The 24986-nt window shown below is 40.9% G+C and overlaps 1 protein-coding gene across 2 annotated transcripts in view; it reads right to left on the bottom strand.

The window, feature by feature from the left end:
* Window positions 1-24986, bottom strand: part of scp2a (sterol carrier protein 2a) — a 98921-nt gene that overhangs the window by 8009 nt on the left and 65926 nt on the right. For both annotated transcript variants that reach the window (XM_068037229.1, XM_068037230.1), the window contains 3 exons: window positions 18176-18275; window positions 8831-8960; window positions 1282-1361 (listed from right to left, as the gene is read on the bottom strand). In XM_068037229.1, the coding sequence (XP_067893330.1) occupies window positions 1282-1361; window positions 8831-8960; window positions 18176-18275 (310 nt within the window). The remainder of the gene's footprint in view (window positions 1-1281; window positions 1362-8830; window positions 8961-18175; window positions 18276-24986) is intronic.

The raw sequence follows: 24986 nt of genomic DNA, 5'->3' as shown, positions 1-24986 counted from the left end.
TGCCTGGTCTGGAGGGCATTAGCTATGAGGAGAGTTGGATAAACTCAGATTGTTTTCACTGGAACGACGGAGGTGGAGGGGCGACATGATAAGAGGTTTACAAAGTTATAAGCGGCATGGACAGACAGAAGCTTTTTCCCAGGGTGGAAGAGTCAGTTACTAGGGGACATAGGTTTAAGGTGAGAGGGTCAAAGTTTAGAGGGGATGTGCGAGGCAAGTTCTTTGCACAGAGGGTGGGGAGTGCCTGGAACTTGTTACCGGGGAAGGTGGTGGAAGCAGGTACCATAGAGACGATTAAGAGGCATCTTGACAAGTACATGAATATGATGGGAATAGAGGGATACGAACCCTGGAAGTGCAGAAGGTTTTAGTTTAGGCAGGCATCAAGATCGACGCAGGCTTGGAGGGCCAAATGGCCTGTTCCTGTGCTGTAATGTTCTCTGTTCTAAGAACAGTTTTCAACTAAAAGCCAGTTCAAAACTGAATTGTAACAAATGTATCACGAGACTCACTCCCAGTGGCTCTATCTATGGTAATGAGAATGCACCCTTTGAATCGCAGTCTCCAAATGGCTGTTTCTAAGGCAACGAAAATGCACCTTCCTGTAACTCCTGAGGCTTGCTGGTTCTTAAAGCAATACTGATCCTTTGCAAGCCTTAAAGGCAAACTGCATAGTCTGAAAAAACTACAGGACTATGACAACATTTTTATTGCTTCTTTTTTTTTTTATATAGTTCCTTACTTAATGGTATATTTCAGTCCACACAAATAAATACAAAGATGTCGCTGTATGCTGAAACAGGTACTGGCAGAGTTGAGAGGGAGTTGGAGACTCCACTTACATGAGGTTTGGTCAGCACAAGGTTTTTTTTAAAAAAAGTTTGAGGGGGTGGTGGTGGGAGGTGGAGATGGTACTTGTCTCCATTTGAGAGCACAGTGACACTTCAAGATTTATCAATTGCAGAAAAACATTCTAAATGTGTTTCCAATCCCTTCAAATGAAGTGTGAATTTGCAAGTGAACTACAGCAATAAATAAAGTAAACTTAATGGAATGCATTTTTCCAGCGAAGTGCATCATCATGTATGTTTGGGGAGTTTGATGCAGTGTCTGCATTTTGTTTCCATTATTCATTTTGCTACAACAGGTGTTAAAAGCAACATTCTGGAATGCAGGAAAGAGGCATTTAGCCAAATTGTCTGCAATTTGAAAAGTAAGCAGTCGCTTTAATAAATTCAGCCTTCTGCTTAACATTAATATTTTTATATAGAAACTACTCACAGTCTGGGGATTCATCTTGCCAGTCATCAAAGCTAACAAATCATCATCAGACATGGTTATGGTGCAGTCAGCTTTCTTCTCTGAATGCAGACACAAAGAAAAAGTTAAGTTTTCTTGAAAGGAAATCCATTTACACCATCAAAATAAAACAAGCTTTGAACCCATTCACTATATATAAAGGGCAAGCACCTCCCCCGAACTGTCATAATTATTGATGGTAATAACTATAAATGAGTGCCCAGTATCTGGAGTTTCACAATAAAATTCCTGTTGTAGTCCAATTTTTTTTTAAATTTAAAAAAGCAACCTAAAACTGCAATAATTTTTCCTATTCCCACACTGTCAACTCCAAGTGAATCTGTCAATTACTGTCAGATGTAGGGTTTTCTACTGTGGGGCCACTAGTAACTGAATTCTGACTATCCAAATTCAGTTTACTTAGGACCCTTGCAGCCAGTAGAGGCTTCACCTCATCAGTCAAAATTTGAACCTAGGTTCCAGAATTGACAGACCACTGTTCAACCCACTTATTAACTCTACCCTCCTTTGTTCTAGTGTTTTATACCTTTAAACTGTTGATCAAAACTGTCCTAGCTGGCATTTTTGTCTCTGGTGAAGTAATTATATATAAAGCATATTACCTTTGTTAAAAAAAAAGTTCTCTTAGCATTACAAGTTTTGATGGATACATTTTTGGTTTGGTAAAATCCTTTCTACCATAGCTCCATTTTATTTTCCCTCTATCCCATTTTTAATCTCTTTCTGTCCCTCTCTGGTCACCAGACTCATAACAGCAGAGTTTTAGGTATTCAGCCACAGACCCTGCATCTGTGAGTGAGATGTCTTGTCAATACTCAAGTGTTGAACAGTTTTAATATACAAAAAATGAGCATGCTAGAAATACTGTGTGTTGGGCAGGATCTGGAAGAAATAAGTAGGTGAACAGTTCATTAGAGTCGCCATCCATGGCTCAATCCAAGACCAAAATGAGGCTTTAAATTGGGGTGGAGCATTTAAAATAAAAACCTTGTTGTGCTCATGTGAAATGGGCTTCCTGTTAGATTTTCAAAGTTAGACCACACAAAATTGGTTTGTTTGCACTTGCATTTTATTTTGAGGGCAGCAGTCGAAAACCAGAGATTTGGGTCATTAGAATTCAAGAGGATGCTGTTAATATCAGACTAAATCTTCTACTTCAGTTACCTTGGGAACAGAACAAAAATCACATTATCGTGAAGGTACTTCATAAAATATGGTAACCTCTTTCCAGCATTCTCACATCTGTTAATAGGCTATTGAACTCATCAGCTGCCTTTTCGTAAAATTTAATGAATTTGAACTCTTCAACTCTATGGAAGAGTTCAAATCCAACACTTAAGAGTTAGCTTTGGCTCAGTTGGCAGCATTCTTGTCTCCGACTAAAAATGTCAAGAGTTCAAGCCCACTCCAGGACTTGAGTACATAATCTAGGTTGACACTTTAGTGCAGTACTAAATACTGCATTGTTGGAAGACTCAATTTTTTTTTTCACATGAAATGTTAAATTGAGATCGCTTCTGCCATCTCAGGTGACTAAAAAAATACCCAGTATATTCTGAAGAGGAGCAGGGGAGTTCTTTTGGCGTCCTCGTCAAGATTTATCCCTCAACCAACAACACTAATACAGTTTAATTGGAATTCGGCTATTTATCTCATTGCTGTTTATGGGACCTTGCTGTATGCAAACTCCCTGTTATATTTCCTGACATAACATAACATCGGGTACAATAAAAAAGTAATTCAATGGCTGTGAAGTGTGAAAGGCACTGTGCAAATGCAAATTCTTCTCTGTTCTCATTTCTTCTTTCCTCTATTTTCCTGAGCATTAGTGAAATTTCATTCAGAAAATTTCATGCTGCAGAAATTTTCTGAGAGAAGAAATTTCTTCTAACTTCTCTACTCACTCTTAGTGACAATTGAAAACTGATGACTCCTGGAGTGTGACTCCCCAACTCCAGTCAATAGTCTTTCCTTATTCATCCTGTCGAAACCCTACATAATTCTCTATTAAATATCCTCATCAATATTTACTCCATTGAAATAGTTTCAGCATCTCAAGTCTTACCTCATAGCTATAGTTTCTCATACCTGGCATTATCCTGTTGAATTCTAATAACCCAAATCTCTGGTTTTCGACTGCTGCCTTCGAAATAAAATGCAAGTTCAAACAAACCCATTTTGCATGGTCTCATTCTGAAAATCTAACAGGAAGCCCATTTCACATGAGCAGAACAAGGTTTTTATTTTAAATGCTCCATCCCCAATTTAAAAGCCTCAGTTTGGTCTTGGATTGAGCCATGGATAGCGACTCTAATGAACTGTTCACCTACTTATCTCTTCCAGATTCTGCCCAACACGCAATGCATTACTAGCATGCTCGTTTTTTGTTTTTAATGTATCAGTTAATAAAAAGAGCCACCTCCAAAATTATATTGAAACACAAGAGGCTAAATGTATCACACGGTCATATAATCTTGCATTTTTTTTTTGGAGGAATATGTGCTTAAAAATGATGGTTGCTGGTGATTAGAATACATGAGATATTGATATATGTTCTGTCAGTCAGGGCTGGGTTTAAACCCAGAAAAGGACAGTGTGCTAGCCTACTTTTAAACATTTTGCAAATTTCTTATGTTCTTACAAAATTAAAGGGATTGGTGTGCAAAAAGAAAAAAAGACAACATTCCCAACAAAAAAAAATCTCGGGATTTAATTGTGATTCAGCATTGTAACTTCAGGTTTTAAAAAGGTATATGGCCTTGTTCCAGCAGTATGTGTGTTATAACTGCCAATAAGTAGCTGTGGAATTCTCCTTATCCTACAATAAAAACAAAGCATGCACAAAGCACAGCAACAGTTTCCTGTAGTCTCAATTCTCACAGAAACGGTATCTTTATGGTAAAGGCCTGATGTCCTGGATCATTTTCCAACCACTGCAGGCGGATTCAAGCTGCTGCTGAAATGAGCACCTGTAAACACAAGCTCTCCAATTTACTTTTCTCTAACCTCTTATTTATCTATTGAGGGCATTCTGAAACTTGTAGTCCCTTTTTTTTTAAGAAGGGTGCATACTCAGACTGCAACTTTGTAATCTTTTTTTAAAAAATATCTGCAGCATAGCATCAGTTACCTTAGATACCTTCGCAGTTTCAATGATGCAAGTTGCTTCCCAATAGATCCCAGTCCCTCATGTTCTTGTGGTTGATAACAATGCTCAATATTTATGCAAATAATAGCGTAACTCAAGGGTGTAAGTACACGTTCCTCTTACACACATGATCTGGGAACCATGCTCACTTGAACTCCTTCAATTTTATTCGAAGGTGGACTGAGAATACAGAGTAAAATAACCCCAGATATGAATCACTAACTTCACTGCAAGTGAACATACAGAATACTAACAACTTGACTTGCTTGTCTTTGCCAAATAATAATAAAAAAGTCCTAATGACCCTCCTGCATGTCTAACATTTTGAGCTCGACTAAAACTTTTGTAGTTTTCGTTTAAAAACCGGACTATAAAAATGTGGGTCTTTGCTTACTTTCTAACTGCTGTGGCTTGGGTCACACCAAGACCACATTACAATCTTAGTCCAAATATGGATACAGGAGCTGAATTCCAAAGTGAAGCGAGAGTGACAATCAACATCAAGGCAGTATTAGATCAAGTCTGGCACCAAGCAGCCCTAATAAAACTAATGTCATTAAGAATAAAGGGCAACTGGAGTCACACTTGGCATGAGGAAAGACAACATGCAGGCAATATGTGCAGCGAAGGAGGATAAAACCTAGAGTAAACTGTCTGTTGTTGTTGGAGGCCATTCATCTCAACCCCTGGATATTGATATAGGCATTCTTCAGGGCAGTGTCCTAAGTCCAACTATCTTCAGCGCTTCATCAATGACCTTCCCTCCATCACAAGATCCAAATTTGTGCTTTTACTGAAGATTGAAGTGTTCAGCTACATTCTCAATTCTATACATACAATGAAGCAGTCCATGTCCACTTACAACATGTCATGGACAGCATACAGGTTTGGGCTGATCAGTGTCAAGTAACATTGTCACCACACAAGTGGTAGGCAATATTGCCATCACCTATCAACACCCTGGTGAGCACTATTGATCAGAAACTCAACTGGACCGGCTTTATAAGTGCCATAGCTACTAGAGCAGGTCAGAGGCTGGGTATTCTGCAGCAAATGGCAACTTTAACAAAAGTGGCTAATCAAACCCACTATTGTGCCAATTGCTTTGAAACAAGCTTCCTTCAAAGTTCAACAGAAAAGGTTATTCCCACCTCATTGTGTGTTTTTGCTCAGAACTCCTGAGATGAGACAATGGTTATCCTATTGTTCCCATCATTAAGGGTAATACTGACTTTCATGTTCTTTGGCCAATTGTCTCCATGGTTGTTGCATCATGCAACTACCATGGAGACAATTGGCCAAAGAACATGAATCATGCAACTACCATGATGATAGAAGATAGAAGATGGCCACAGACTGCCCACGGAGGAAGGAACCTCCTCCCCCCAAGCCCGCAAGGAGGACGCTTCATATTTAGAGGCAACTTCCCCGTATGGTGGAGGCTCCCCCATCGGTGGTTAAATGCCAGTGGTGGGGTGAGGAAGAGGCCCCAAGTGGCTTCTTCCCTTATCTGGTGTCTTTGTTGGGAGTGGGATAGGCCAATGATGACCTTCCCAACCAATCGCTTGGAGAAGGGAGGCAGTGGGCCCTCCATGCCCTGCGCACCTCCCCCACCCCCGCCCCACCTTGCGGGGGAGGGGGGGCGGGGCATAAAATCCAGCCCTGCATGCTTGCACTTTTATTTTATCTGCTTTTTTAAAAAGCAAACATTCTACTTAAGCAGAGTCACCTCCATATGCTGCTCTTCCAGACTTACATTTGTCAGGTGCAGGTCTCCATAGCCTGTTGAGCTCCAACATGAAAATGGAGACTTAATTGTTAGGAATGACAACATATGGGACAAGCTCCATATATTCAGCTTGCTGCAGTAGGAAGCCTTGATATGATGCAAGATTTGTAGACCCACATTAACTGCAAAAAGACTGATGCTCTGCCATACATTTTATATTAAATAGTGATGTTACTGAGTCCATGGAGAGAAGGATAAGTATTTCAAGAAGGGGGAAAGAAAATTAAATTTGCTGAAATGCACAATTCAACCTCTTACATGCCTAAACAGATTTTCAAAAAATTGAAAATAAAGATTGGATTAGCTTTAAGAACTTATCTTCTGTTGAATTGCTCTATAATCCTAAATATTGACCCAAAAATTGCTGTCAAAATACTGAGGCTAACAACTTGTTATTTATGCGCAAATGCCACAGCAACTTCATGCAAGTGCACAATTAAACACAGAATTAGAAGTTACTGTTGGATATGCCATTAGCTTTGTGAAAAAGGCATCTTTCGCACTAGATCCCCATTCAAATCCATTCAGCAGCATGAAAGTCCAGTACTTGCTCTGTAGATATGAAGTAAACTCAATGCAAAGTTGAATCAGGTCATTTAAATTCTAACTATCCTGTGAACTATGCGATCTGTTAATTACTGCAGTTAACCCCTCCGGCACTGAAAAGTAACTAAGTATGAAGTCTCATTCCTCAGGCATAAAATTTTGTTCGAGATGTTAAATAAATTCTCTCGCTTAATCCAATCAATCTTTCCCTCAATTTCTCTTTCTGTGCCTGATTTGACATAGAATTCACTGCTCTAACTTCCTTGTTCAGACCTTGTGCTGTTCATTAGTGACTCTTCACAGAATCTCAGAATTATTAAAGCGCAGAAGGCGGCCATTCGGCCCATCGTGTCCGCACCTGCTCTCCGAAGAGCAATTCACTTAGTGCTGTTCCCCCGCCTTCTCCTCGTAACCAGCACCTACATTTATACCATATTTAACTCCGATTATGCCTCGTCACCATGCACGTTTCTGTCTGTACCCGTACTACCTGTACATGCTCAGAGCAATATATTAACAGATTATTTTCTGCTGTACCACCTGGTACAACTAGAGAACAATCCCATGACACCATTTCAATATCTGAATAAAGGTCATTACTGCCTAAACAAAAATGATTACAACTGAACAATTACAATTTACACACTGCCTGTTCACTTTTAAATGGGGAATTCATGCAAAAAGATTTGGGGTAATCCCGGTATGCGTAAACTAGGATGTTCAACAGTCTTTTCATCCAATTAAAGCTTTTATCAATGAACTCATATGGAATGTGCCAAATTTTGTCTGCTTGAATCAAACTGGTTTCAGTAAAGAGACAAAATTATACAAGAACCCTAACAAAAATTTACCAGCCATATCAAGAGTTTGATCAAACTCCTGACAAGCTACCCCAGCACAGTCTGAGCATCTGGGAAGTTGATTCACACCAAAAAAAACAAAGAACACTCTATTATTTAAGAACATATGACTGAAACAAGTGAACTGCTCTAAACATGCCAGCGCTCACAAAAACAAAAACCATGTCTGTGGAGAATTTTTGGCGTCACTTGTGGAAAACCTACATACCGCATATTTCTAACTTTGCAAGTGTTATATAACTGTAAACAATAAGCACTGAACTGTTCTACATCCACTTTAACATCACAGCATGAATGGCCTAGCATACCTAAACAGAGAAGAGCATTCATGCAAGGTATACAACTCTGTTACAAGAACGGCTGCATTTCAAACTTGACACAATTCTATTATTATGGTTACATATAGAGCCTACAAAATTAATAAAATGGAGGCAGTGTGAAGTTTGGCACTTGCTACCCTGAACTAGAGAATAACCATTTAACTTGCACATTATTTATTTATTTTTTTTAAAAAGGTTTTTTCATCTTTGCTATTCAACTCTTGTCTCTGACAATTCTTAATCTGATCGGGTACGGAAATCCAAAGATGCCTGGCCTGTTCAATCAGACCCCAGATGTCGTTAGTGGGTGTCGCGCCATTTCCATCTCACACTGCCAGCTACTTGCCGTGCAAAATACCATGCAGATTAAATGGGCAAGGGTTAAGTCCAATAGCGGGCATCATTTGTTAACCAGTTACAGGAACTTTGGGGCCATTATTTGTCTGTTTTTACTGAAATCTTCAGTCACCCCTTATGGTTTTCTTGCAAGTTATTCTTTCCAGAAGCTCAAAATTGCATAATGCTGCTGGTTAGAGGAATTTGAGAGCATGCAATTTGAGCAAAACTCAATGATATTAAGCTCTGCTTTAATTATATTAATGGGATTACGCTATGGACAGCAATCACCATTCATGGGAATTCAGTTACAGAATGCTATAATGTTATATATGGAAGTTTTACACACAATGCTTCCCAGCCTCCAATGACCAGCAAATAAGTCATATGTCATAAATTACAGAAATATAGGTTGTTACTAGACACCAGTTTGCAGGTGCTTCCCTTTATATTAAAGATGAAGGGGCAAAAAATATATATTTTATTTGTCACAGAAGCAAATTCAGGGTACCAGAATTGAAGTCCACAGATCCCTTCCCATTCTTGACATCCACTACCCATAATCCTTCTTTGCCACCAGGGCCATTTTTGACTTTGAACGCAAACACTCCTCCAATCTTCTTCACAAACAGCTCTCCTTCCTGGAAACAAAAAAAGGTACAAGAAAATAAGACTCTAATGTTAATAAGATTCATCCTAGTCAGGTAGTTCTCAGTGGTAATGTATCAAGTCAGTCTAAAACTCAAGTAGCATACACATTTACAGTGGCTCTTACCTTTCTTGCACTCCTACATAGACAGGTTTGAAGATAAAGGCTCATTATCTAATGGCTGACCTTTCTTTAACTTTAGCCTTCATCCTCTGCATTCTCCATTTCCATTTGAGAAGAAGCAAATATGGGTAAACAAACCACAAACTGGTGCTCTGTTTGGCTTTAATGAAGTGCACAACGGCAACAGCATAGAGTTCAATAACAAGATTGTCAATTTTTTAAGCAGGCATGAAACTACAAAGTAGTACCATCTGCAAAGAGATTCTTTCAAAAGGTCTGCCAAGCAGAAGGAAAATGTAGTGAGGAGGGAATTTTCAAACTGTAGGAAGCTCATAAATTAAAACAAATGTTGACCGCACAGGGGTTTAGATGAAAGAGGAATTGTAAATCATTACAATGTGGTAAATGTCAAAAAATCAAAGCACTGTTTAACTACTTAAGTACACAGAATTCCTCCGTAAGGCACTTTAAAAACACATTGCTTAGTTTATGCTGGTCCATAACTAGCATTGTACAGATAATAGGCTGCTTACTCAAAGGCTGAAAGGACCAGAACTGCCAGCAGGTTATTTAATGTATGGCTTAGACTGGTAATAAATGCAAATTTATAGTCCCATTCAGTAGTCATCTTCATCTATGGTTCCACAACATAAATATTGTGTAGCAATTCACTACAACCCTGAGTTCAAATGTAAAAACTAGCAATGTGGGTGGAGATTCAAATTGCAAAATGAAATAGAGACACCAGTTTGATAATGCCAATAATGTCAGATACACTCTTGCAGGTGCTAGTACAGGAACCCAATACACAATATAATAATTTATGGTCTTGGGTAAATACAAATAGTGTGAGATTATATTTAAATGTAGTTCAGAGGCAAATATTGTGAAAGACATGGCTTGGGGCATATTTCTATATTTTCCAACAAATTGGTAAAATATTTTGAAATATGATTTTTGAAATTTTCAATTCATTAGTGATAATTAAAAACATTTTCCATAATGAGCTCAGTTTTTTTTTTTAAGAACAGCTAATGACTCACTTGGCCAGGCAAAATGTCAGAAAATCCAAATGAGGAGTGCAGTGCACTGTTATAATACCTAATGTCTCAACAGAAGAAAAAATAAATTAGGTTTAAGTGACCGAGCACAAAGCCACCAGCACATACATCCTCCTACTTTTTTTTTTTAAAATTCATTCATGGGATGTGGGCGACGCTGGCCAAGCCAGCATTTATTGCCCATCCCAAATTGCCCTTGAAAAGGTGGTGGTGAGTTGCCTTCTTGAACTACTGCAGTCCATTTGGGGTAGGTATACCCACAGTGCTGTTAGGAAGGGAGTTCCAGGATTTTGACCCAGCGACAGTGAAGGAACGGCAATATAGTTCCAAGTCAGGATGGTGTGTGACTTGGAGGGGAACTTACCCATGTATTTTCTGCCCTTGTCCTTCCAGTTGGTAGAGGTCTCGGGTTTGGAAGGTGCTGTCTAAAGAGCCTTGGTGCATTGCTGCAGTGCATCTTCTTGAAGGTACACACTGCTGCCACTGTGTGACGGTGGTGGAGGGAGTAAATGTTTGTGGATGAGGTGCCAATCAAGCGGGCTGCTTTGTCCTGGATGGTGTCAAGCTTCTTGAGTGTTGTTGGAGCTGCACCCATCCAGGCAAGTGGAGAGTATTCCATCACACTCCTGACTTGTGCCTTGTAGATGGTGGACAGGCTTTGGGAAGTCAGGAGGTGAGTTACTCGCCTCAGGATTCCTAGCCTCTGACCTGCTCTTGTAGCCACGGTATTTATATGGCTACTCCAGTTCAGTTTCTGGTCAATGGCAGCCCCTAGGATGTTGATACTGACGGACTCTTGCATCAGAAAGTAGCGAGAACAGTTTTAGAAGGCAATAGGATCCCAATATGAAGAGCAGGCATGCGTGGGAGAACACAAAGAAAGTTTATGTGGCACCAATGACAATAATGACCTGTACAAAAGTGACAAATAAGTTACAGGATTTAAAAGAACACAAGGGTAAGCCATCAATTACTGTGAAATGGATGCACACAGCATATATGCATATCACTGAAGATTGGTAGTAGCAAAAAGATTGTCAAAAATATATGATAAAGAAGGGAAAATTACTTTCCTCCTTTATAAAATAGTGACTGGTGATCTGATGGGCGAATGGGGGAAATCAGCACTCAGATATGCACTACCATGAAAGCAAGTAAACTCCTGGCAAGTTCATGAGAATTCATCACAAAGTCAGCACACAGCTTCATTATCTGCTGGTGGTTTCCAGTTGACTATGCTGCCTCCCAGAAGTAATAAAATTCCCTTTGCTGGAGGAGATCTTAGTAGTTAAAAGCCAGAGAAATTTATGACATACAACAGACAAACTCACCAGCAATACACATTAAATAGGTACACCACAAACAGACAAAACACTTAACAAATTTAATTCACTTGCCTAAAGGGGTAAGAAACCAAAATAGCAAAAACATCACTCGTGGCATTAATGTCGGGGGCAGTAGTGACCTTTACTGGCCCTGGTCATGTGTCTCCAAATAGTTGATCACTCTGCAGGTCTCTGTGGACAAGGCATTCAGCAAGTTCTGGAATTCCCTCTCACATCCTTTAAAACCCTCCTCTATGACCAAGCCGTTAGTCACCAATCCCAATAGCTCCTTCTTTGGTTTGGCGTCCATTTTTTCCATTAAGCCTCTAACATAAAAATTTTTTTACAAGGTGCTACATAAACGAAAGTTGTTGCTGATGTTGAGTTGCAGCCTTCCAATTGTACTTCGAGTCATAGAGAGATACAGCACTGAAACAGGCCCTTTGGCCCACCAAGTCTGTGCTGACCAACAACCACCCATTTATACTAATCCTACATTAATCCCATATTCCCTACCACATCCACACCATTCATACGTCACCCTCCTTTGCACACTCCTTCACCCAATTAGCTACCTCAGTTGGGGTCCTTTTACTGCCTGGTGTAGAACTTGTGCAACTCAGGAAGGACACATGCACCCTGCATTCCCAGACCACATTATCTTTTTCTGCACAGTGATATACCCAACAACCAATAGCCCATGCTCTGATAAATAAAATTGCATAATATTCACCTGTTCCCAGTACACAATTAGCACCACAGGTGAAGCTCAAGAAGCACGAGGAAGAAAGGGATAGATAGGATTAGAGAGTGCAGCGGGAGGAGGCTCGTAGAGCACATAAAACAGTGGCATAGACAGGATGGGCTAAATAGGCTGTTTCTGTGCTGTAGATGCGATGTGATGCTTGTTGACCAGTTTACCAAATCAGGGCCTAGACCACAGCACAAAATTACATCCCCAGAGATAGGGTTGGAACTAGCCAGATTCATTTTACATAGCACCCTTGCAACAATAATTTATATTTACATAGCATCTTTAATATAATAAAATGCCCCAAGGCGCTTCACAGGAGCAATATAAAACAAAATATAACAAGCCACATAAGGAGATATTAGGTCAGATGACCAAAAGCTTGGGCAAAGAGGTAGGTTTTTAAGATTATCTTAAAAGAATGAAAGTGAGGTAAATTGAGGGGCTTATTTTGGGCTGGATTGAACCCAGTTCCCAGAGATGAAGGGGGACTATGTTGACTCATTGTGGACGTGATACATAACCGGTGTTTGACAGAATATGACAGAGTGTAAAAATGTAAGCAGCTAAAAGACTTTCATGAAATAAACAGGAATTACATTACTCCATTCTCCAGCTATTTTCTCTGATCATATCATTTAAGCACATCACTCTCTAGCTCTGATCGAAGCTTTCCTTTTTCTATACCAAGGGCACGGAGGCCAGTCGTAACGCCTCTACTGCAGCCTACGAGATCAGCTAACTTTGCAGAGACTGGGGATTGAATTTCGGCCGTTCCAGGAGTTCGAGACACCACCACAGTGGAGTGTAAATTTACCAGGTAAGCTAGCGGGGTAGCTGCCTTTGGCTAATCAAAAACTGGAAAGTGCTTATATAATGCAAAATCTACAGTTTGATGCCAACTCATGTTTGCAAAATGTAAACTTACTGGATATTATAAATGCACACACAAAATCTCTACTTTCAGTGATAATCTGTGTAATTTTAGAATGCAGCCTAGGCAGAACAATCTGGCACGCAAGATCTTACTCAAATTTAAAATATACTAAAACAAGCAAATGCAGCTTCCGTATAGATCAGTTCTCATTAGCCGCTTACCGCAGCTTAAGCAGTTCAAGCAAAATGGCACATCTGTTTCATGGTAGGCTCCCTCAGGTAGAAAGGGTCCATTCAGAAATTATAATGAAAGCAAATCCTAATATTATCCCTGAACCAGTGCTCATATAACCACTGCAATCAGTCTCCTGTATAGCCTTTAAAGTAACAGTGGTTTAATACAAACTGACATTTAACTGATTTATGTGCAAGTGAACATTTCACAAAAATCTAAACACACATGAAGTAGCACAGTATGACATCTTGCCATGACTGGAGTAGAGTTTTATCTTATTTTACTGTGAGTTTCAGACCTCAGGAGGACTATGCCCATTTTAACCCAGGCTCACTATTTACATTGTGCCTTTTTTCCTTTCTCCTCTGCGGGTGTAGACTTTGTGACTAGGTCCACAGAAACTGACTACCTTTACTGCATCACTCAAATGTACATTCATTATATATGAGCATGGAGAGCTAGTATTCTCAGGCTATTTGAACACGCAGGCATAATTCTGTCCTCTGCCGTTTCCAGCAGGAGCCAGGAGATAAATATTGGGAGCCAGAAGCCTGGCTGATGATTTCCTCATTGCAAACCCAGGAGCTATTGTGGACAATTGTTGTGCCCCAATTATGCTCCAGAAAATATCCGAACACAAAACCTTTCATTCTTGTCTCTTCAAGAAAGAAGGCACAACTGTTGGCCAACTATTGTGCCTTCCAGACAGAAGAACAGAGTTTCAACTCCCCTACGAATTAGTTGGCCAGTGCCACACAGCCCAGGAGGTCCTAGGATCGGAGGTAGATAATACTAACCTGGGCTGGTGATAGAGACACTTCATCTGGCTTCTCAGCTCTTGCACATATGAAAGTTATGAACAGAATTAACATTTCAGGTCAATGACCTTTCAGAAATGCTGCCAGACCGGATGAGTATTTCCAGCATTTTCTGTTTTTATTTAACATTTCCAGCATCTGCAGTATTCTGCTTTTGTATGGATATGATCAGACTTGATTGCAATGCTCTTGATTGTCAGTAGTGTCAGCAGGCTGTCAGACTAAGCTGACACATGAAGAATGACCACATGGTTACTGTACCTCAGTATGAGTCAGCATTGTGATACACTATTAAGTTAACTCCTGCTTTTATTTACATCACAGTTATACTGTACCTTTATGACCACACCAGTGCAGAAATTAGCTGAAAATAAAAGGTACTCAACATACACTAACTACTCCAACAATAAAAATGGCTTCCTTGCCTTGTGACTAGTTGCACGCTCGCCTGAGTTTGGGATCGTGTTATGATGTATCATGTGATAAAGTCATCACACTGTTGCAAGATGCATTATGAAATGAGACATACAGGCACCTAAAAATTTAAACATATGCATCCACTTCCAGGACAACCATAATGGAACGATGCCTGGGCAAATGCAGCCAATATAACGACGACAGTCTGCTCTTTTTATCCTGGTCTGGTGGACATGAGCGCAATATCTTCAATAATGCTATCTGCTGCACACAATTGGCCACTCCACACTTCTAAAATTTACAGCGCTGCAGGCATGTGTTGTGTTACGTCAAAATCAAAATGTGGGTAGAGGTTATCTGAGGTTTGGAAGAAGTCAAGTGTCCAGTTCACGCTGTAAGTACACAACGTAACAGATTATCCACCAAAGACACTGGACAGTCAGTGCAGCTCCATTCCACTGCATATCATGATGTGTGAGCAAGTCAAAAGTTATCAGTTCAGCTTTTGCAGTATATGACCATTACTGGGGCAGGGGGGAGGGGAGGGGCAAGGTGTCCATGATGAAAACAAACAGTCTGGCAAAAGTGGTTTACCTGACTGATTTTTTTTGAAAGGGTGACTAAAGTAATCGATGGGAAAATGCTTATGGATGTTATTTATAGGGACTTCCAGAAGGCATTTGATAAAGTTGCTCATAAGAGACTTTTAGCTAAAGTTGAAGCTCATGGAATTGAGGTAAATTACTGACTGGTTAGGAGATTGTTGTTGCAGCAGAAGGAGAGTAGGGATAATGGACAGGTACTCTAATTGGCAGGATGTGTCTCGGTACTGTTCACGGTGTTTACCAACTGTAGTTATCAACACCACACATTAGGAAGGAGATACTGGCCTTGAAGGGAGTGCAACATAGATTTTGAATACCTGGTCTCCAAGGGCTAAATTACATGGAAAGATTACAAAAGTGAGGGTTCTATTCCCTGGAATTTAGAAATTTAAGGCGCGATTTGATCGAAGTTTTGGGAAACAGATAGGGTAGAGAGAGAAATTATTTTTGCTGGTTGGAGAATTGAGGACGAGGAGACATAGCCCAAGAATAAGAGCCAGGTCTCTCAGGATTGAAGTTACAAAACACTATGTGCAAAGGGTGGTAGAAGTTTAGAACTCTCTTCCACAAACAGCAGTTGCTGTTAGATTTAAAATCTGAGATTGATAGATTTAACCAAAAGACAGGTATGTGGAGTTACGTCACAGGTCAGCCATGATCTCTCTGAATGTTGGAACCGACTCAAGGGCTGACTCCTGTTGCTATGTTATGGCTCTATTTGGGAGAGGAGCAAGGAATTTTCCCTGGTGCCCTGACCAATATTTATCCCTCAACCGACATTTAAAAACAATGACCTGGTCATTATCACATTGCTGTTTTAGCAACTTTGCTGTGGGCAAAGTGGCTGCCGTCCTACATTATAACAGAGACTACACTTCAAAAGTACTTCATTGGCTGTAAAAGTACTTTGGGACGCCCGGAGGTTGTGAAAGACACTATATAAATATATGTAAAATTCATCATATAACAAAGTTCATTAATTACTGGTGAAAGATTAAGTTGGCCCACTCCCTATCCGATTATTGCACATCAAGGTTCACAGGTTCCAGTCAGGAAAGCTTTATTTACATCTCTTACAAAGTTAAGAACAGATTCAACTAAACTGCATTTCCTTCATCGCGAAGAGTTTCACTTTTTTAAACTTAGACCAACATGAAAGCTTGCAAGAGCAAATATTGACCATTGGTACTACTTAAGATATTTGGATCTAGCCCAAACTGCAAGACATAGGGTAGATGCACGCACAGAAGGTCAACTGGTGTTAATCATTGCTCTCAATCTAAAGAAAAAATACATATTCAAGTAAGCTGTTTCACATCAATTTACTAAATGCTTGAAACTGATTCCAAGATAAAACCTTCCCATATAAATGCTGACAGGAGCCAGAAGAAACATCCAGGTCTGAACTTTGTGTGTAGCACCAGCACAGGCCTGTCAAGCCAATGCATTTCACACCAACAAGCATCTGCATTAGATTTTACATCAAGACCAAAGGCCTTTACTCTCTCCCTATCACCACATTTTGGGTATTCTGTGCTGTGCACAAATTTTAAAATTTTAACAAGATGCCACTGATTTTCTTGACCTTTTTTTTTTGAGAGCCTGTAAACTGCTATAAAATTGTACTTGCACAAAGAAGTAAATTTTCCCAGATTAACTTTCTGGATCTGCAGAGACTTATTCCATGCTATCTGCCATCCAACAGAAAAAATAATGGGGGAAGAATAAAGCTGGCGTTTTGTGGGAAATCTGCATCACAGACATTCCTCTTATTTCTGTAAATTCCACTGCACAGATCTTACGCTATAGCTGGCATTACTTATACATTTTACAGATAAGATCAGGAATGTAGCAATTGAGCAAGAACTATAACGTTGCAATGTAGTAACTGTGACAAACTTTACTTAAGCAAAGAAGTCAATCATGGTGAGAACTGATGAAGGTTGTAAACTTTATGGACTTTCAAAAGGCATTTGACAGCATGTCACATAATAGACTTGTCAGGAAAATTTGAAGCCCATGGGATATAAAAGGAACAGTGGCAGCATGGATACAAAATTGCCTCAGAAACAGAAAGCTAGGAACAGTGGTTTATCAGACTGGAGGGAAGTATACAGTGGTGTCCCCGGGGGGAGCATTAGAATGACAGCCCTTCTTGATATATATCAATGACCTGCAGTGGCATTATGTGGGCAGACTAAAGAAGCTTTGATAGTCTTGGGGAGATTTGAGAGATGCATTCAAAGTGAAGAAGGGTTTTGATAGTTTCTCCCTATCTACTTTATTTCAACTGGCATGAGGGTCGACACCAGAGGACAGAGATTTAAGATAATTGGCAAAAGAACTGGGCGAACATGAAAAAAAAAATATGCCAGTTATGATCTGGAATACACTACGTGCAAGGATGGAGTAAGCAGATTCAATAGTAACTTTCAAAAGGAAAGTGGATATATAATTGAAAAAGGTAAAAAAGAATTGCTGGGCGACGGGGAACAGGAGGGGAATGGGACCAACTGGACAGCTCTGTCAAAGAGCTGACACAGGTATGATGGACTGAATGGCCTCCTTTTGTGCTGTAAGATTCTAGTAGCTCTCCACTATATTAGCTAAGTCAGTCAAAGTACCCTCGATGTTCTGCCTGCTAAGTTCCTCACCTTCATGTGCTTTTGGGAGCAGGAAATATAGTAGAGAGGAAGCAGTCCATCTGCTCAGCCCTAAAAATGTGTCTAAGCGCTGGCCACACACGCAGTACTGTACTAATGCGACATTTTCCTTCTTTCATGTCAGTTAGTTTTATGCTGTGGGCTCACACCAACCAGGAATGGGGTTGAAAATGCCAAGAACCAAAGACAGAGGAAACTTTCATCTCATCAGTTGGGACTGGATTTGAATTTAGGCCCCCCAGAGGTGAAAGGACTGTGTCTTATCCACTGAATCCCTGATCATTTCCCTTTTTCAAAATTCAACAGATGTTACGAGTCAAACATTGGCCTCACCTCCTGAAGTTTTTTCTCAATTTCTCTAAACACAGTTTGGGCTTTGAATCCATTGACACTGGCTACAGCACTGGTCAGAACTGCTTGGATATTTTGTCTTCTGAAAATGAGAATAATGTAATTAAAAAATTATATAAATAACAGCATTTAAATAGAGCAGCTTACGTCATGCATTTCATTAAGATCTTTATTCAGGGTGAATGAAAAATTAGAGCTTTTATGGGTACTTTAATAAGAACCAGAAATGTAAATATACATGGCGTCAGTATTAAGCACTCCCAGGTCAGGTATAGCAGGGATGTTTTTCTCTGGATGGGTAGAATAAGATGGGGTTTTACCTACTTTGCAAACATTTCCAATAGGAGTTTTAATGTTAAAATGTCAACAGTTATATTTACTCATGTGAATCTTGGATTCATCAAAGTGAACAAGAAAAAGGTTAAGTTCTACATCTTTCTTAACCATGTAGCTACAAATAAACAAACAGTCACATAAATAGCACTAATAGCTTTCCTCCATTAACTACAAAAAAAATCTTCTGCCTGTTTTTCCTCAGTAACTGAAATTAAGAATTCCATGATAAAGTTTAAAATTAAATGCAAAAGTTAAATATTTTCCAATGTAATTAGATTTATCCAATAAATTGTGTTCCATGGCTTTTAGGAACATAGGCCATTCAGCCCATTGAGCCTGCTCTGCCATTCATTATCATCATGGTTGATCATCCACTTCAAAGCCTTTTCCCTACACTATCCCCACATCCCTTTATGTCATTCGCATTTAGAAATCTGTCAATCTTTACTTTAAACATACTCAATGACTGAGCTTCCACAGCCCTCCGGGGTACAGAATTCCAAAGATTCATAACCCTCGGAGTTACGAAATTTTTCTTCATCTCTGCCCTAAGTGACTTCCCCCCTTATTTTGAAGTTGTGTCCCCGGTTCTAGACTCCCCAACCAGGGGGGACATCTTAGCTGCATCTACCCTGTCTATCCCTTTCAGTATTTTGTAGGTTTCAATGAGATCACCTCTCATTCTTTGAAATGCTAGAGAATACAGGCCCAGTTTCCCCAGCTCTCTTCATAGGACAGTCCTGCCATCCCAGGAACAAGTCTGGTGAACCTTCACTGCATTCCCTCCATAGCAATAATATCCTTCCTAACGTAAGGGGACCAAAACGGCACACAGTACTCCAGGTGTGGTCTAACCAAGGTTCTATACAATTGAAGCAAGACTTCACTACTCCTGTACTCAAATCCTCTTGCAATAAAGGCTAACATACCATTAGCCATCCTAATTGTTTGCTGCGCCTGCATGTTAGCTTTCAGTGATTTATTGACAAGGACACCCAGGTCCCTTTGTACATCTACACTTTCTAACCTCAAATCATTAAGAAATACTCTGCACATCTATTCCTCCTACCAAATGGATAACCTCACATTTTTCCACATTATATTCCATCTGCCACATTCTTTCCCACTCACCAAGTCTGTCCAAATCCCCTTGAAGCCGCTTTGCATCTTCCTCAAAACACATTCCCACCTAGTTTTGTGTCATCTGTGAATTTGGAAATATTACATATGGTCCCCACATTCAAATCATTGATATATATTGTGAACAGCTGGGGCCCAAGCACTGATCTCTGCAATACCCCACGAGTCACAGCCTACCAATGTGAGAATGACCTGTTTATTCTTATACTTTGCCTTCTGCCTGTTAACCAATCCTTAATCCATGCCAATATATTATCTCATATCCCATATGCTTTAAATCTTGCTAACCAACATCCTGTGGGGGACTTTATCAAAAGCCATCTGAAAATCCAAGAATACCAAGTCCACCCACTCCCCTTTATCAATTCTGTTAGTAACATCCTCAAAAAACTCCAACAGGTTCGTTAAAGACGATTTCCCATTCATAATCTTTAATTCCTTCATTAAAATTTTTACCTCAAGCCCGCAGCCTCTCTCAAAAGCCTGAACTTCAACTGGATATTTTTAACTCAATAGATAATCTGAGCTTTCAATTGCATCTGTGCATTCTGACTATGTGCAGTTTGCAGAATTCCCCAGCATTTGGCATGTGTATCAAAAAGGAAGTGTTTTCCCTTATCCTGTAAAGATGAGAATTTTATAGCTTTTTCCAAAAGACTAAAGGAACTGAGTGAATTCTCAATGTGTTACTTCAGACGAATGACAACATTCATATAAGGCTGTGTATAGTGGCATCAGGTCCCGGCCAGAATGGAAATAATGGGGTCATTCCCCCCATAAATTACACCTGGAGACCACACTCCTGTAACTGACTGTGATTAACTTTTATACACATAATCTGTATTATGTAACTATCCCCCACTCACTGCATTTTCCTAGGAGAAATAATCCTGCTTTATCAGGAAACTGCTGAAGTCTAGATCATGAGTTCAGTTTGCTATGTAAATAGACTGTTTGTGGTTAAGTCTAGCCCTGCCACCAAAATCATTACCTGATAGTATCGTCAATAGTCACTTTATATAAATTCATTAACAAATCTTTTTTATAAAAATAAAATCTGCAATGGCACAGATCTGCTATTATGCTTAAAAATCTTGTACTTGCACAACTATGGGCCAGAAGGCGGGATAATTTCCAGGTCCCGATCCCGCACTGCATCAGCGCGACACGCGCGCCGTGATTTTTGAATGAAAGGCCAATTTATGGCCATAGGGTGCGGTCATCGTCCAATTAAGCATGGCGGGCAGGCTCCGGAAGCTGAAGGGCCAACAGCAGGCCCACAACACTGAAGAAGCTGCAGCCTGCCGCTGCAGGTGAGAGAGAGAGAGAGGGCACCTCAAGATGGAGGTGCCCTCTCAGCACTTTTTACAAATTTTTAAAAAGAGAAATGCCCTCCACAGGGCAGCCTATGGGTGCAGCTGTGGTCATGTAGGTATGGCGGCTGTGGAGGGGGGGCCTCAAATTGATCCTGGAGTGTTGGCCCCTCAGTCTGTCGCCAGGAGGTCGCTTCCAGGCATCTGCTGGGCTTCGACCGTTGCAGGGGTCCGGTAGGCCGACTGGAAACCTAATAGCCTCTTAATTATGTTAAGAAGCTACCCACCACTTTCGGACGGGTAGCCATCACCCTGCCCGAATGGCCCAGAGGTGGGAAGGTACTGGCGAACTGGCACATCAGCTGGCACCAGTAAATTCCAGGCCCAGCCACCTCTGCAAGGCTTCCAAAATCCAGCCCAGTGTGGTGCTGCATCATTGTAGATTCAGTTCAAATCAGACAGCAATAGACACATCCTGAAACTTTGGCTCTATTTTCACCCAGGCATCCTCTCTCCTGCAGCAAAAAAGCAACTGTAAGGGAAGATTTGCAAGGCCAAGGATTGAGTGCACCAGATGAATGAGTCTGAAGGTGGAGTGGCATAGGGATGAGCAAAGGGACAGCACAAAAAAATAAACAATATGTAGTAAACTTTACAACTGGTGTGCAGTCTCAGGATTCCAAAGATAATGCTGCTGAAGATCGCACGTTTTACCCCCCATTATCTGATGAATTGAAAATAATGGGGCAGCACCTATGGTCACATAAGAGTCCAAACAGTATTCAATAATTCATCTGACTACCAGCCACCACCACCACACTCCACCAAGCAAGTCCTCCCAGCCAACAAACAAGATTTCTGTCCTTGCCCTTCTCCTTCAGCTGAGCAAGTATTTACCTGCAACCTAACCTTCATCTTCCCTGCAGAATATTGGCAATCTCCTCCTTCTTCACTCCCCTCCCCATCCCATCCCCTCACGCCATAAAATAAACAAATGGACCAATATCAAATTCTTGTGGCTAGAGGGACTGCAAGCCCAAATAGCTGGCAGATATCAAGAATCCAAAAAGCACCAGTGCAAGACCTGAGCAATTACAAAGAACAAAGAACAGTACCAGCACAGGAACAGGCCATTTGGCCCTCCAAGCCTGCGCCGATCTTGATGCCTGTCTAAACTAAAACCTTCTGCACTTCCGGGGCCCATATCCCTCTATTCTCATCCTATTCATGTATTTGTCAAGATGCCTCTTAAACGTCGCTATAGTACCTGCTTCCACCACCTTCCCCCGCCAGCAAGTTCCAAGCACTCACCACCCTCTGTGTAAAAAAAAAACTTGCCTCGCACATTCCCTATAAACTTTGCCCCTCTCACCTTAAACCTATGTCCCCTAGTAATTGACTCTTCCATCCTGGGAAAAAGTTTCTGACTATCCACTCTGTCCATGCCACTCATAACTTTGTAAACCTCTATCATGTCGCCCCTCCAACTCTGTCATTCCAGTGAAAACAATCAGAGTTTATCCAACCTCTCCTCATAGCTAATGCCCTCCAGACCAGGCAACATCCTTGGTAAACCTCTGGTAAACATCTGAAATCCTCCAAGAATCTATCCTCTTCCTAGTTCTCATCTACATGCGTCCACTTGGCAACATCAGGATCTGCAAATATACCGAAGACACCCAGCTCTACCTCATCACCACCTCTCCAATGTTTCTGATTAGTCACGCTGCTTGTCTGACATCCAGTAGCAGATGAGTAAAAATTTCGTCAACCTAAAAATTGTATAGACCCAAGGCATTTGTCTTCCGTCCCAGCAACAAACTCCGTTCCCTAGCCACCAACTCCATCCCTCTCCCAAACCACTGTCCGAGGCTGAACTAGATCAATCGCAACCTCGGCATTCTATCGAATCCGGAGATGAGCTGCATCACAAAACGTGCCAACTTCCACTGTTGTAACATTGCCCATTTTGCAACCCTTCCTCAGCTCATCTGCTGCTGAAACCTTCATCCTTCCCTTTTATTACCTCTAGATTTGACTTTTGCAATGCTCACCTGGCCAAACTCCCACCTTCACCCACCATAAACTTGAGCTCATCAAAAAACTCTGCAGCTCTATCCTAACTCCTACCAAGTCCCACTTACCCATCACCCCTGTGCTCACTAACCAACATTAGCTCCTGGTCCAGCAACACTTCTATTTTAAGGTCCTCATCTTTGTTTTCAAATCCCTCTATGGGTTCTCCTATCCCTATAACATACTCCAGCCCAACAATCCTCTGTGATATCTGCACTCTTTCAATTCTGGCCTCTTATGCATCCCTGATTTTAATCACTCCATTACTGGCAGCTGTGCTTTCCCAAGGTCTGGAATTTCCTCCAAAATCCCCTCCAGCTCCCTTCCTTCCTTTAAGACACTCCTTAAAACCTACCTCTTTGACCAAGCCTGTCCTAATATTTAATATGGTCAGTATCAAATTTTATTTGATAAAGTTCCTTTGAAGCACCTTGGAACACTTTACTACATTACTGGAGCTCTATAATGAAAGTTGCTGTTGTTCCAGCATTGGAGAAAGATGATTGGAAAACAAAATTAAAACCCCACCCAATAAGCTAGTGCCCCAACCTCCACCCCACCTTCTCAGAAGGCATTATAGATTCTCCCAGACACCCCCACCACTGAGTATTGGCATAGACTGCATTCATTTCCCCTCTCCTACTGGCTCAAACTCCCCTTCATTCACAACTGACTGCATCTCCCCATCCAACCTCCCTCCTCCCTGGTGCCTGTATTTCCCATTTCAACCGCTTGCTCATTGCCAATCCCCATCAAACTCTAGTCCCCACTGGCTGCAATCCCCCTGCATAAACTATTCACATTCTGCTTTATTTCTCCTTTTACAGTAATCCTCATATGACTGCATTACCCCAACAGCAACAACCACTCATTGGCTGCATTTCTTCACCCAACAACTGGCTGTTCCTGGTCTCAATCCTCTATCCCTGTAGATTCGAATTCCCCTTCTTCAGCAATCTTTCCACTCCCATATCTTCTTCACCTCTCCACTTTGTTCCTCTACCTCCCTCTCCCCTCTTTTTCCTCTATCCCCTCCCTCCACTTCTGCCTCTTCTCCCCCACAATGGTTCCTCTATTTCCCCCAACCATTCTTATGAGTTGACAAAAATCAAATTGATCCAGACCACCTGTGTACAAGAGGCAACTATTATATTAAAATGTTTGCATGTGTACACCCTACCTGTAAGTGCCACTTACTGTAACACCTGTCAAGCTTTTTCCATCACACTATTTGACACCTGCTTGTCAAGCCCATTTATAGTTTGTCAACTAAAAATCTTATTTCTTCTACTTACATCTAGTTGGCTGTTTCCCACCATTTGACTCCCTCCCAGGCTTGGTTCTCATTGCTATCAACCCCAATTGCCTGACACGATCGCAAGATCATCTCCAACTCCTAACTCTGTCAGTTCATAACCACTGTCCTCATTTTTGTTTCTGAATGGCAGCTGTTGGTGACGATTCTGCTTTTCCCATTCACATTTCCTGTAGACCCACTTTACTTCTTTACTTGTCCTATTGTCATTTCCTTTTACCTTACACCATCATCCCTTTTGTCATTTAATCACTCCTGCCTTCCACCCCACCACAGACCTTCCTATTTGGTCTTTCCCCACTTTCCCCCCCAAACCGCACCCTCCCCACCAGTTTTCCTGCCTCTATACTTGCTTAAAACCGGTTTCATCTCTTTTTTTCAGTTCTGAGAAAAGGTCATTGAACTGAATTGTTAAAGCGGTTTCTCTCTTCATAGATGTTGCCTGACCTGCCATGTATTTCCAGCATTTTCTGTTTTTATTTCAGAATTCCAGTATGTGCAGTATTTTGCTTTTGTCTTATTTCTATAATGAGTCAGCATCCCTAAAGCCCCAGCTGCTCTGACCAAGTAAGTTTCTCATTCCAACTTTACCGCTTCCGCACGCGATGCTCCA

The sequence above is a fragment of the Heterodontus francisci genome, chromosome 8 (genome assembly GCF_036365525.1).
Source record: "Heterodontus francisci isolate sHetFra1 chromosome 8, sHetFra1.hap1, whole genome shotgun sequence".
In the NCBI taxonomy this organism is placed as follows: domain Eukaryota; kingdom Metazoa; phylum Chordata; class Chondrichthyes; order Heterodontiformes; family Heterodontidae; genus Heterodontus; species Heterodontus francisci.
The sequence above is the reverse complement of the archived record's forward strand: the minus strand, read 5'-3'. Positions and strand labels throughout refer to the sequence as shown.